Source organism: Polypterus senegalus, chromosome 6 (genome assembly GCF_016835505.1).
Source record: "Polypterus senegalus isolate Bchr_013 chromosome 6, ASM1683550v1, whole genome shotgun sequence".
In the NCBI taxonomy this organism is placed as follows: Eukaryota; Metazoa; Chordata; class Cladistia; order Polypteriformes; family Polypteridae; genus Polypterus; species Polypterus senegalus.
The window spans coordinates 55,637,107-55,652,361 of NC_053159.1; the positions used below are offsets into that span (position 1 = coordinate 55,637,107).

General features: G+C 35.5%; 1 protein-coding gene across 2 annotated transcripts in view; it reads right to left on the reverse strand.

The window, feature by feature from the left end:
- Positions 1 to 1,312: 1,312 nt before the first annotated feature.
- LOC120531047 overlaps positions 1,313 to 15,255 on the reverse strand; it is a 75,465-nt gene continuing 61,522 nt past the window's right edge. Inside the window, exons 7-9 of one of the 2 annotated variants that reach the window (XM_039756028.1) lie at positions 10,085 to 10,171; positions 2,591 to 2,738; positions 1,313 to 2,066 (exon numbers count right to left, since the gene is read on the reverse strand). In XM_039756028.1, coding sequence (XP_039611962.1) covers positions 2,035 to 2,066; positions 2,591 to 2,738; positions 10,085 to 10,171 — 267 coding nt within the window. In that variant the 3' untranslated portion in view covers positions 1,313 to 2,034. The remainder of the gene's footprint in view (positions 2,067 to 2,590; positions 2,739 to 10,084; positions 10,172 to 15,255) is intronic. The other variant, XM_039756029.1, reaches the window with a different exon arrangement.

Sequence of the window (15,255 nt, forward strand, 5' to 3'; positions counted from 1 at the left end):
AAACTTTCTTCTAACCACTCTCCACTTGCTTAGAAGCCATAGTTAACTACAAAAGCACACAAAATACTGTAGAGCACAAAGAGAGTGCACGTCTTATTGAAAACAATGCACAAGGAGCGGCTTTGCTTAAATGAAAAGCATGGCGCTCTTTCTCTCTCAGGCTGCCTGTGGGGGGAGGGGGATGGTTTCGCTTGCACTACAGCCTACAGATAGGCAGGCAAACACATGCAGCAATCTCCTCCTCCCCCTTCCCAGCAGGCACGTGCTCGCTCGCTCTTGCTCTCTCTCTCTCTCGCTCAACTGAGGACGCAAGGGAAACTGGCTTGTTCAGCAAACACGTGAAGCAATCTCCTCCTTCCCCTCCCTAGCAGGCACGTGCTCGCTTGCTCTTTCTCTCTCTCTCTTTCAGCTCAGCTCAGACAGGGAAGGGAAACTGGCTTGTTTGTATACCGAGTGTGTGGTTGTAAACCGAGGCAAAAGTTTGGCGATCTTTTTGGTCGTGAACTGAGTTGTACGTGAACCGGGACGTTCGTGAACCGAGGTTCCACCGTACTTGCATTTAAATCCTGTTTGACATAAACAGCCACCTGAACTCCTTTTCTGTTCTGTCTATCCTTCCTAAAATGTGCATTCTTCTATGTTATACTCATCCCCATCACGGTTATTTAGCTAGATTTGTGTTATTGCTATATTATTATTGTACTCCGCTACATACAACTCCAGCTTACTTGTTTTATTTTTGATACTTCTCTACTTCTAAGTTAAAGAAAATATAGAAAAAAAAAGTGAAAAATCCTCATGTTAAAGCATACAATAAATAATAAAAACAATGAAAAAATAAAATCATGAAAAGGTTGATATATTTAGAATCATTATAGTTACAATATAATTTAAAATTTATATGAAAGCTTCTGAACAAGCTCAGAAAAATAATATTACATTTATTTCCTAAAGCAATGTAAAAATGTTAAAGAAAAAAATAGGAAGGCAAATGAATATAGTGAACATAAACAGCATGATGAAAATGAGTGAGTCTGTCCTTAGTTTCTTGCAAAAGAGCTTTTAGGAAAGCACAAATATACATCATTCAGACCTTGGTGCAAACAATAATCCATTCATTGTCAAATCTGTTTAATCCAGTTCTGGGTCACAGGGTGCCAAAATTCTTTCACATCTGGAGCAAAGCATGAACCAGCAAGGGGTGGAGTGCAAATCCATCACACACACTATTACTCACTTATAAGAGGCCTTTTTACATTGAAAAATTGACCTGTCTGTCTTTGAGACACAAGAGGAAAAAATGACCAATAGGTTAAAAATTCCTAATTTAATGCAGAGTCCATGACAGAACTTAAATGTAGAATAATTACAAAACTGTTTAAACCAATAAATGGTCAACAATGGGTCAAAGTCCATCATGGAAACATCAGGTTCAATGCACTGACCAGAGAACCAATTCACCTCAGAGCACATTAATATACATACACCCTACACCTGAGTGACACTGTATTCACTTTAGTCAAGCTTACTGCATATACTGTGACATATGTAGTACTTTTTAATTTTTCCCAACATTACATGAATTAGTTAGCAAAGTGCTTTATCAAAGTGCAAAACATACAATATAGTGCAGAGCAGAAAACTTTCAATTTGGCAATTTCTTTTTCATTGTCACTTTTCCTCTTTGTTAAATTTTTAAAATTGATCCCTCAATAAAATCTGTTATCCATATGCAGAAGCTAACAAAAGAAACAAAAATTTTTCAGATGCTCATTTGTACAAAATAAAAATCCGTAATTTATTATACAATTGTGATGCATAGATAAAACTGACAAAAATATTCAACTCTGCCTGAAAAAATATTATGTAAAAGTTCTTAAATAATGTTTCTAGTGGGTTTATTTGCCTAAATTGAAACAATGCAAGGAATGAACAACTGGCTGCTTAAAATGGTTGACAAGCAACGTCTCCATGTGACTCAGCTTCACTCTTGCTTTTGGCTTCACATTGAAAATGGGTCTGGATCACGAATCATCAAATCTTGCCTTGCTCCTCAGTGGCAAACACTTAAAAAAAACAAATAAAAATTAAACATTAAGCCAAATTTTGAAATCTAAGGGACAGTGAAATGCAGCATAATCAATAAATCTAAACATACATTACATGAACACAAAGTATTGAAGCATTCCATTCTCTTATTCAAACTACTATTTATTGTTTAATAAACTAAATGACCATTCTGCTAACTTAGGCTTTTACATTGATTAAGCAATCAGGGCTGATGGATGTAATCTTCACTCTTACATTACTGAAAAAAAGTGTTAAACTTACTAAAATTGACTATCATAATTTATTGCGTTACAGCTTCTTTTAGCAGATTTTTCAATTTGCAAATTTTCTTAATATTTGATGGTAGGTCTCCTTCAAGCCTATTCAGTACCCATATATTGCATTCCAGTTTCACCTTTTTCATCAAGTTTTTCATTTTTATTATATATACGAGTTGTCATTTTTAAACTGTATTATACCCGAAAAAAAAAAGAAAAAGAATTTGTATTCATCTGTATCAATGCAATAATCAACAACATACTCCTTTCTTGCAGTCCTTGCCCAAAGCACTTGCACAGTCTTTGAAGTGCCCAGAAGAGAACGGCCTTAATAAAAACAGATGTGAATGCGCCAATGATGGCTGCAGCCTCCAATACATATGACTCACCAGCTCCCCATTCCTTAATGACCTGAGAAAGACAGGAAAACACTCAACAGACTATATCTTCTAATGTTTAAAAAGACTTACACTTCGTATCACAAGCAGTTAACAAATGTTCTGAATTTTGCCATGAGATTAATAATGTTTATCCAATCTAATCATTAACAATCTGAGTATAACATGGCAGGTGATAACATATGCATAACGTGTGAAATGACTGTAAACTTGGAGCTAAGAGTTAAAAATGTGCCTTAAATTATTAATCAGAACTATACAAGTGTGTGTGTGAGAGCTAACAAACTACTGTACATAAAGTATTGGTGAAGACTGATGAGGAAGACCTAGATACTGTATTTTGACAAATTAACCTTTTGGTTACAATGCAGCAGTTCTTACCTTTGCACCATCCAAGAAGACATGTCAACTTTCTGTTGATTCACATTTGAGTTTGGGTTTTTAACTCATTGACAGCAACAAGTAAATTGAATGATTTTTTTTTTCTTTGTTTATATTCTTGAATAAAAACACACGCTTATTTGATATTTGGACTAAAGTCTTTAAAGTCATTATACACTTCATGTCATTATTACTATAATATGGAAAAAGTTTCTGTTTTAGTTATGTGTTCAACATTTCTTGCCTCACATTTCCTCTCATCCAACATTTACCCAGATCATTGCAGAAATGAAACACACATGAAATTTATGTATTCCAAATAACGATACATTATTTACCCTATAGAACTCAAAGCACCTCACTCCCAGATACTTGAGGTGGGAGAACTTCAGCTGTGTCAGTGAGGGATATGGTATAGCAGGCTGCTTGCTGTTGGTGCTGATTGACATATTTGCAAAAGAAAGATGCTGATGAAGAGGTGCAAAGGAATTTAAGATGGCCTGGCATTATGACTTTTTTCATAGGCTTCAGGGATTCTAGTGTTAAGAAAATATTTTCCTCTTGTCTTTCTGAGTTACAGAACTGCAAGAAACAGAGAGACCATAAGAACCTGCCAGTTAAACAAATGGAATAAGACACCCAGAGTCTGTTCCAGAGTGCATGATTAGTGTGAAATTCAGCTAAAGTTAAACAGGGTTCATGGAAATCAGGCCAGATTCATTCCAGAAAATCTTGATTTACTCAAACAAGTGTTTCTAGAATAAATCAAGCTAGAAGTATGTGATCTGTGAAGGCAAAAATATGGATAACTTGCTAATCCATCTTTCTGGAAGGGGCTCAAGACTTGCCTGTTCCAGAAAGAAAGATATAACAAAATCCAACTCAGTTACTATGGCAACCAATGCCCTGAAACTAACCTGCAAAAGAGCAATATTAACATGAATGATTAATGCCTCAATAATTAAGGAGTTGAGCATCCAATCATAAGATCAAAGGTTGTTGACATCCTGTCAGAAATGCTAATCCCAACATTTAAGCAAGCCAATAAAATATTGAAAATGTCCTTTTCCTGAATGAAAAATCGACACAGAGGCACAACTTCTTCAATAAATTCTGGCCAGAGAAAAGTAATCAGACCTGATCAGAGAAAGAAATGTTTGCACGAATGTTACTGTTTTACATCCGAGACATTAGATTTTTTTTTTGGTAATGGCGGTTTTCTCTACAACACTTGAGATGCCTCGAGAATCACAAAAGTGTGCCAGCACACACATACAGACTGAAATAAATAACCACCGTCAAAGAGGAGTTCCACAAAATTGCTAGTGGTGCAATCAATTTAAAACAGCAGCACTTTCTGAACAATAATAACTGATACCAGATTTGCAGGTGGAAACTGCTCTACTTCCCTCCTTCTGCGTAGTCCCTCAGTGTTTAACAAAAATCGTCTGAAGACAAATTCTACAAGTACCTAATACACTTATTAATGTAGTTTTCATTTAGGGTTCTGTAATGTAATAAAGTCAAGATATCACCTCTGTATTGTATTGTAGTTTATTTTGCTAATGACTTTTACTACTGTTTACACTACTTATATAGTTGCCTTTAGTTCCTATTTTCCCTTTTGCTTTTATTTATTTAGGTGGCCATAATCAACCCAACAGATGGTTACACTTTACTAGACTTCACTCTCCTTGTAAGTTGCTTTGGATAAAAACCCTCAAATAAATGAATAAATGGGATAATACATTGGAATAACCCATGCAATTGGCTGCATGAATGAAACAAACATCCTTTTATAAAAGCACTGAGTGTAAATGATGGAGATGATTGTGATGCTCTATTTGATAGAACGCAAACAGCAGAATCATGGTGAAATTGGCAACATCGTCTTTATTTAATTCATGTTTCTTTTATTGTATTCACATTATCATTTTAAGTTTATGAGTTATGTATAATAATCACCACAGTAACATACACTAAACACACATTAACTAACATAGTTACTCTCACACTTGATTACTATGTATACTTTGTTACTTAGCCAAGCACACCAGTTTGTATCCTCAATATTCTAAAATCATTATAATAATATCTGTGAAAATCTTTACACAGTTTCATTGTGTATGTACAGACAGAAGCACAATAATGTACATTAATGACTCCATACAAATATCAATGTATTCGCTTTTCCATTTTAAGATAATATGTGATGCATATACAGTAGTTACAAATGTTGAGGCCAAATATTCCAGGTCTCAAGACTGAACAGGGTAAGTTACATTAAAAGAGTAGGTGCTGTTAAATGTCTTATTTTGCAAATTTGTGCATGAAAATAATTAACCTTTAGTCTCTTTTGACATGTAATTACAGGACAAAGTTCACTGCAGGCAAGATAATTTTCAGCATCCTCCACAATAATGACTAGCACAACAACATTTGTTGAACACTTAACATCGTAGGTTATCAATAATATTGCAAAATCAGATTACAATGCTCTCTTCAGGGCATATAAAATTACATGTAAGGTAATCTTGTCAGTTACGCAGTTCACATAATCTAATGATTTACCACACAAAGATTGCACAGATATTACTGATTAACTGTTTCACACATTTACTCTGTTAGTGATATTCTTCCACAATAGCTCCCTTTCTTTAGTATCAGCTGCTGATGTGCTGCTTCTCTTGTGGAACATATGCTGATAAATGTCATGCACTGCCATCAGCACTTTGTGCTCTGCTGGGAGGCTGTTCCCCTTTGTTTCTCCGACTTGAAGTCCGTAGTTGAAAGCCTACTCATAAACTCATAATGGCCTGTAAATAATGCCATAAACTAATGTTAAACTGAATCAACCAATCCAGGATTGTGTGAACCAATTGAAATCCAGCATTCCGGAAGCAGCATATCCACTGGTCATTAATATTGCTATAGCTTGACAGTATTCATAATGAGACACAAGATTATCTAACCTCTCTTTCTAAAACAGACCTGGGGCATCATGTATAAAAGGTGCGTACGCACAAAGATGTTGTGAATGCCCATTTCCATACTTATTTTGAGATGTACAAAAACTAAACTTGGCATAAAGCCACGCGCATTTTCACTGCAGCCTCCTGCCTTGCGTACGCACGTTTCCACTTGGTTTTAAAAACCTCAATTACACGAAATTAACTGTATATTGTTTACAAATTGAATTCACTTGTCATTGAATACACTTGATTGTAATCATTCTGTAACAATATAAAGGTGCACAGAATGACCAAACTATTCCAACTGCTTTAGTGTTGTTAGAAGACATTACAAATGGAAGAATTAGAAGAGAGCTCGTATTTATAGATGATGATGACTGGCTTCTAGGTCGATTTGGATTTCCAAGAGCTATCCTCTTGGAGCGGTGTACTCAACCGGGGCCAGCTTTAAAAAGGCAAACTTTGAGGATTGTAACTTCTGTCCACTCTTGGGGTTTCAGCCAGAGGACATTTTTAACATGAACTTGCGGACTGATCAGGCATTTCTCAGTCATCACTGAGTCATCACCATGCCAACTATATAGGATGGTATTATCCGCATGTCATCCAGATAGATAAGATCTCCTTACACTGTGGTTGAACTGGAAAACATCAAAGAGTAATTTACAGAAACATCAGGTTTTCCAATTGTAATTAGCTGGAGAACCTATAAAAACGACAGCTCTGCACAGTCGCAGGTGCTTTTTCCAACTAGTGCGCCAAAAGGCAAGCAGTACTTTTAAGGATAAAGAACAGAGAATCGATCCACTGTGGTACTTGGTGTCTATGCTATAAAAGTACCTTCAGAGAATGAATTTTCTTACATAATTTGAAAGCATTTTCACTTTATTAAAGTGCTGCTCTATAGTGCACAGAACATGTGTCAAATTGTGTAAGCATGTAGCGTGCTTTATAATGTGGCAGACAATTGTGGCTTGCCATACCTGAAGAGATATGGTATGATGAACCTGACCCACCAAATGAACAGCCAAATTGGACAGTGTTACAACTTCGTTTGAATGTAACTAGCATAATGTAAAAACAGGTAAATCAGATGCAGCATTTATTTTTTTAACCAATTAACATAATTTATGGTCAATATAACATAGTACAGGCCTTATATTGCTTAGTTAATTTCCCATATCCCTTACAGCATCAATTATTGCATTTTGCAACTCCAAGACAGCGTCAGTCAGCACTTAGCCAGATAGCCACCCAGCGGTTTCCAAGGCAGAGGTGTGTGCACAGCCTGCATCTGAAGATGTGCTTACCACAGCAGCACCACCACCACCTGACCATCATATGGGGGTCAGCTTTTGTAATATTGTCTGAAACAGAAAAAATAGATGGCGGGCTGCGACTCGCCTTTTCATGTTGACTGTGAAATCTGACCATTTCTCTTTTATTTCAGGCATTGTGCAATCTTCTGAACTTTAACTTTCAAGTGTCTCAGCCACATTTTTGTTGCTTATACCACTGAGTAAGCCAACAAACAATAAGTGACAGTGTCTACAGTCTACTTGCTATGCCCCTGTCAATTTTAGTAATAAAATGCATTGCATTTGTCATTTTAAGAGTTGGCACATCACAATCATTAACACTGCTTTTATGAATCTCATACTAAATGACACACAACATGCATTGTATGATGTACTTCAAATGTTAACACTAAGGTCTTACTTATATTTCAACAAGTCTTAGATGGGAGGCACAGCCAATTATGTATAAATCTTTTCTGTACAGATTTTATTAGTTTTAAAAAGTATTTTAATGACATTTTATTTATTTTAGTAGTTTTTGGTTACTTAACAATAAGCCAACAGAATCTAATTTTATTTATAAAAAATATAACACATAATACCTGTGGTCTACAGATGGACTTTATAAAATATCAAGGACAGCATCTTAATTTAGAACCTAAAGCTTCTACATTCCTGGTTATAAGTGTAGTGTAAATTAAGTTTTTAAAAGGGTAAAGGAAAAAAAATTGGAATCAGAAAATTCAAGTAACACAAAATTAATTTTTTGCTATTGGCCTTGAATAAACCTGATCAAAGCATTCTAACTATTAGAGCACTACAATTTGCATAATTTTGCAGTGTTTAGACATACGGTTTTCTGGACTTTTCTTTATTCAGAATTCAATTTACTTTAGCACAAAATAATTTCAGCTGTTTAAATAAACTGTTCTAGACATTTCGTACTTACAAAGATTATCCAGTCTGCACAGTGACAAAAATGCAATCACTAAGCAGAGAAACACAGAAAGGAGCAGAGTTCTCAGCAGGCAATCTAACATGCTTGTTAATGCTTCATTAAAAGGCCTTAGTTGTATATTAATGCTTTGCCCAGGTATTTGTTGATAAAAGTCATCCTCAACCATTATTTGGGAAAGAATGTCCATTGAAAGTCAAATTTCTTATGCTAGATTCTATATTCACCAATCCTGCAAACCACTACTGCCAAGGAAGACCTTTTCCAGGGTTTCCTTTTCAGCTGACTTCTAAATGAATTCCTTTTTTTCCCCTTCTCCACAGGTCATATTCTTTTCTCTTAGCCTCATTTTAAGATACAAACAAATGAATGAATACCTCAGAAACTCTAACACAATAATTCTCACTCAAAACTGCATGTAAAACTTGACATCCATATCATTTATGTGTGGTATGGGATTCACTTTTCACAAAATAATTGTTTTTTTAAAAAAAGTGAAAGCAAAGATGTTTGCAGACATGTTTAAGAAAGAGCCTGCATGTGTTATTGCTGGTGTTTGGATCATGCCTCTCACTATGTGTTCACAATTTTGTGTCCAGCAGAAACAGAGTATTCAGTTCAACTGGCCTTACTTTACTGTAACACTGAGATGCTGAGTTTTGCCATGAAGCCATGACGTTCTTTTCATTAGTAATTACTGGTGTATTCAAAAGCAAATAAAAATAAATAAAAATAAAAAAAAACAGATGTCAGAAAATGTTACTACATACACTCTTACAGGACATATAGCTTTATATGTCAAAATATTCCCGAGTCTTTCAAAGATGTTAAGTTGCCTTGACTGTTTCTTTACTTCCTTACAGAAAAAAAAGAATTCCTTGTTTCAAGTTTTACATTACAGTGCCATAATGACATATCTGTCCTTAATTAACCCTTTTGTGTCACTGTTTAAAATTACAAATCAAACAATTCAGACATGATTAAAGTGTATAATGCTGACTTTAATATAAGGGGATCAGCATATATTTTGGTCACACCAAGTAGAAATTATAACACTTTTGTACATTATATTAGAATGGGAAAGAATCGTGATCATAACGGCTTCAAGTGTAGATGGTAGTGACAGATTCATGGCTACTTTGATAAGATTTTTTACACATTACAATCTTTGTAATTTACATAAAATAATTCAAAAAACAAGGAAGCCAGTGTTCTATGAGCAAAAAAGTATTATTAATGAGACTGGTCAAAGGAAAATGGCCAGACTCATACAAGCTAACAAAAAAGAAAAACAGCTTGCATGCAGAATATCAATTCTGAAAGCACAGTGCATCAGGCATTGAAATACTGGGGCTACACCAACAGAAAAATGGTCCTAATTTGGTGTGCAATTCATAAACCCAAGGAATAATCCTGTCTGTGTCAACTGTAATGTCTGGAGACAGTACTGTAATAGTATGGATAATGTCTTCTTGGCAAATTTATAGATTGGTCGCTATCTATGTGAAGTTTGCATGTTTACTGAAGTATATATAGGTACAGTGCAGTTTTCTTCCTGGATCATGATACATGTTTATTAAATCAAAAAACTCTGAAATGAACTAGTGAGATTGAGGATATTCTGTGTCCAGCCATGGAATAATGCCCTGTCTTGTACTGGTTATTGCTTTTTTCCCCAGTGCTGCCAGGACAGGCAATTGCTCAACTGGCAAAATACAATGGGATTCACCAGATTAGCATAGTACAAACTTACCAAGTAGAATAAATAAATAAGATAGGCCAACTCAGGCAAGCTCTGCAGTAAAAAAATCCATACTAGAATCTTCTTTTCTTTCAAAACCTACAAAGGTAATATAGAAAAATAATGCCATGAAGTTCTTGAACAAGCATTAAATAGAACATGGTGTTAGGTCTTAAAAACAACTCAGGAAATTATGGAATTATATTGATCAAAAGAGTATAAATAACAAGAGAAAACATTAAGTGATGATGAAAAAAGGTTAAGTCCAATATTCTGTAAAGAATGTTAAAAGACCTAACATTTCAACTGTATAGTCTTTACCAGATGTGCAACAGAAAAAGTAAAATAAGGTAATATACAGTGCTATGTAAAAGTTTGGGCACCCTTGATAAACATCACTGTATCAATATATAATTTGCTAAGCTTTTGAGGCAGTAACTTCATTTTAACATATTTTATACTTTATGGAAACAGCAACATTTCAGTAGTGAAATATTTTTAAACAAAAAATGGCAGGTGCATAAATTTGGGTGCCCCAAAGGAATAATCCCATCAATATTTAGTAGAGCCTCCTTTTGCTGAAATAACAGCCTATAGACCCCTCCTATAGCCACTGACAAGTCCCTGAGTTCTGGCTGGTGGTATTTTGGACTATTCTTCTATACAAAATGCTTCCAGTTCAGTCAGGCTTGATGCCTTCCTATCGTGGACAGCCTGCTTCAAATCAATCCATACATTTTCAATTATGTTCAGGTATGGGGCATGGGATGGCCATTCCAGAACACTGTACTTGTGATTCTGCATGAATTCCTTGGTAGATTTTGAAAGGTGCTTTGGATCATTGTCATGCTGAAACATCCAACCCCGGTGTAACTTCAACTTTGTGACTGACTCTTGAACATTCTTCTCAAGAATCTGCTGATACAGGGGGGAATTCTTGCGGCCCTCAACTTTAACAACGTTTCCAGTACCTGTGCTAGCCACACAGCCTAATAACACGATGGACCCTCCATCAAATTTTATAGTAGGCAGCAAGTTCTTCTCCTGGAATGCTGTGTGTTTTTTTTCGTCTTGCATAGCGCCTCTCGTTGTGACCAAATAACTCTACCTTAGTCTCATATGTCCACAGTAGTTTTTTCCAAACTTTGTCCAGATGTGCTTTTGCATAACTCATGCGACTCTTCTTGTGGCAAGTACTCAGAAAAGGCTTTTTGCGCATCACCCTTCCAACAAGCTGTTTTTGGTACAAAGTGCACTGGACTGTGGAACAAAGTACACTGACACCATGAGCAGCCAGATGTTCTTGTAGCTCTCTGGAGGTGGTCTGTGGTTTGTCTGTGACCAATCTAACCAGCATTTGGCTGTGCCTTTCAGATATTTTTCTTGGTCTACCACATCTTTCCTTCACAAGGACCGTACCTGTGGCCATTCATTTCCTAACTACATTTCTGACTGTGGAGACAGATTAAAAAATTAGCTGTTCATTGAGACCTGGAGAAATTAGCTTAATTTCTTCTGTTTATCTGTGAAAATCATAAACAAACAGATCAGTGAATCAAGTGTTCTAAAACAGTCTATGTAAGGTCTTTGACTTTAACTGCTTGAAAGTGCTTATTGAAACGGTCTGCTAGTCATCACCATCTTTAACTATGAAGATGGCTGGACACTTCCTACAAAAATGCAGTAAATAATAAAAGATTTTTAGACTGTTTACATGGTTATTGCTGGTGACATATTTGCAAGGGACAGCATGAATCCACTATTCATTCCGGCACCAATAAACAAATCCTCAAATCCACTTTGACCGTAACCAATTTTACTGCATAATCTTTTGTAGCACACTTTCCATGGAAAAGTGGTCCTGTCTCTGAAACCATTAACTTCATTAATCCCAAGCATAGTTTCTGAATCGAACATTTTGTACTTGTTGATTATTTAATCAGAGTCCTAACCAAATTCTGACTAAACTTTCTTATCCCAACAAACACAGTTCCACGTTTAACATGGTGAACTTCATTCTTTACTCGTTGTGTAGCATCAATATGATATTGTCATCAAATCTGCAGACAAAGGGGAGAATGGTAGAAGGACATTTATATTTCACAATCTTCAAAACAACTCTCTAATGACCCTATCTTTCTCTCACACAGGATCTGACAGATGATTATCAGCAGGAGGTAACTTTTACCATTTCCCTTCTTATCAGCAAAAAGTAACTCACTCCCAATACTAAATGCCTCACTGTTGAAAACCTACAGATATATTAGTTTAGAACCCTGGACACCCTGTTGTTTCTGCATGCAACTGTCCCATTATTCATATTTCAGCTTTTTTCAACAGTCTTATGAGAACACTGGTTAATGATTTCCCTCCACGCTTAAAAGATAATAACTGTAAGACAGACTGGCATTAACCATTTTGGTTTGCTTTGACACAGAAGTCTTTTGCTTAAAAAGCAGTTACCATACACTTGATTTAAACTTAAGAGTTAGTTCTCCTCACAGTGATTGTCTTTGAAAGGCAGCTTCTGAACATTATCTTATCAGATATGAATTGAATAAAATAGGACATGAAATAAAAAAGAGTCTAAAATTGCCATACTTTTAATATACTGAAATTATAAAATTACATGTGCATTCAGATCAAAACAAGTATTCACAAATTATAAAAAAACAGTGAAAAACAACTCAAAGTCAATGAGCAGGTGGAGTCTTAATTTTGGCTATACAGTTCACCCTTGAGGCTCTCCCTGTTGACTGTACAGTATTTATTTTTTAAGGAAGGATGAAGACTCCTGAACCTGGACAACTCTGTTTGAAACAAAGGCTCTACATTGTTTATTAATATTTGTAAACTCTAAAATGAAATGCTACACTTATTTTATTATTAATAATTATTATCATTTGTATTTGTTCCGCATTGTGTATTTCTTTTTCAGTAATCGGACAATTTCTACTGTTATAAAAATTACAGCACGCTAAAAAATATTGCAATGCTGGCGGATTCATCCAGAGAGAGAGAGAGAGAGAGTGAGAGAGAGAGAGAGAGAAAGAAAGAGACACACACATATATGGTTCAAGCTTCTCACTGGGAAAGGAGGGGGTGAGACAAAACAAAGACAAAACTTGCCTGTTAAGGTGCTCTTTTTCACAAAAAACTCTCAATTTTGATGTACAGTCCCTGGGCAGTTTTAACTCCAGTATAAATCAACTCAGGTAAGTGAGGAATAAGAGTGTGGGGTTACATCACACCCCAGGTAAGCAGAAAGAGACAATCACTTGCTATTGTTGGTGGATATGGAAGAGAAGAACAAACCAGTGAAGTCTTTTAACAGGAGCAGTGTGAGGCAGAGGGTTGTAATTGAGATGAGGCAAAGCATGGATACACAGGTTCAGCAGCTATGTATTTCAGGGGTCTGTGTGTTCCCCTTGTGTATCACCTGAGAGCTGCTTATGTATCACACAGTTTGCAAACCAACAGCTCTAGTCAATGACTATATTGAAATTAGGACTAGTTTAAAGCAGAAATATTTTGAGTTATACTTTTTTAAAAAACTACATGAGATACCTTAAAGACGGTCTTCATTTTTTATTCCTCAGCAGGGAAACCCTTGAACTAATTGTTTTCTCAGTCATCTGGTTAGCAGTTGGATCACTTATCTGGAGTGAAATATTATATCTTTTTAAGCACTGGAATATATTTGTTCGTTGACTCTTGTAAGGCATCTCCATCTTGCATACTGTGTGCATTTCACTTTTGGTAAGCATAAAATGTTTCCTAAAAGACCAGGTAAGCGACACGTAAGGATGAAATAATTCTTTTTTTTTTTTTTTTTTAGTGGAATCCACCACTGTGTGTCAAACTTAGATCCACACATGCATAACATGATTTTTCGAGTCAGGAAATCTTCAATCATTTGTAAACTATACTACTTATTTGGTATACAGGAATTAGTACAGGCATGAATCAGCCAATACCCTATTGTATAGGTCAACGTCAACACACAATAAAAGAATAATTCACCCAACAAAAAAGAACCACTCGTCACAGTTAAGTTCATCATGGTCAAAATGAGATGGTAGCCTACAGTAAATATGATTTTGCTTTCCTGAAAAGAACTGTGTGAATTCTCTCCAATCCCAGTGTAATGTAGATTAAAAATTAATCTTACCCTCATGCCACTTGCCAAATGGATATCTAAATAAACTGGTAGCCTTTTAAACATTGCTTTTCTTTTGATAGAAAAATCATTCAACATACTTTATGAACTAGGAGATTTGTCAACTACTTGAGATACCTGAATTTTGATTTTTAATGCACCGAGTCAAAAAATTGAATTGAGTGAAAGGTTCGATAAAAATCAGTATATTATGTTAATCTAATGGCTCTACAGAGAAGAGCCACACTCCTCACCAGGCACTTTGTAAGTGACACAGGGGTTCTGTTACAATGCAAGTATGTCACCAACAATACCCTTTAAACTGGTCCCTCTGGTAAGTTCAATATCAAATAAAAGGCCTCTTGCCAGTCCAAAAGTCCTATTTACTGAATTTCTTGTAGAAAGTATTCAGCCATCAATGTAGGTGCAATAGGGAGTTGGCTAGCAGACTGTTTCAAGAAGCATGTTTGAGTTGTTAAAATCAAACACCTTTCAAAGCGTGTTATAGAACACATTATATCCCTTTATCACATCCACACATTGATCTCTTTTCTTTCTTTTTCCACAGGTTTTCAAAGACACTGTGCAGAAAAACAAAAGTTAAGCTCTTTCTTACATTTGGATCCAATATTTCTGCTTAACTTTTTAATTTCTACCTTCATCCTCTCTAATGGAAGTTTTTTAATATCTACCCATTCATTTCTCTTCTCATCTTTCCAAGCTTTTTCCCTGGTTTTTCCTTTTCGGTTACACACCTAATAAAGTCTATACAGCCAAAATACTGAGAAATATCTTTTTTTTTCTTTACAGATCCACACTGACATAGCCCTAGGGGTCCAATTATATGGCGACCTTAACCTATCTCACAGGTGATATGCAGTGCTTAACCAGCTAATTAAAATTATTACATTCAGTAAATAGATTTTAATTAATATCTGCATCAGATATGCCTTAAAATGTTGTCTGTCTGAGGCATACTGTCAAGTTTATTTTCATGTGTACATAGGATGTAATTTACATATTA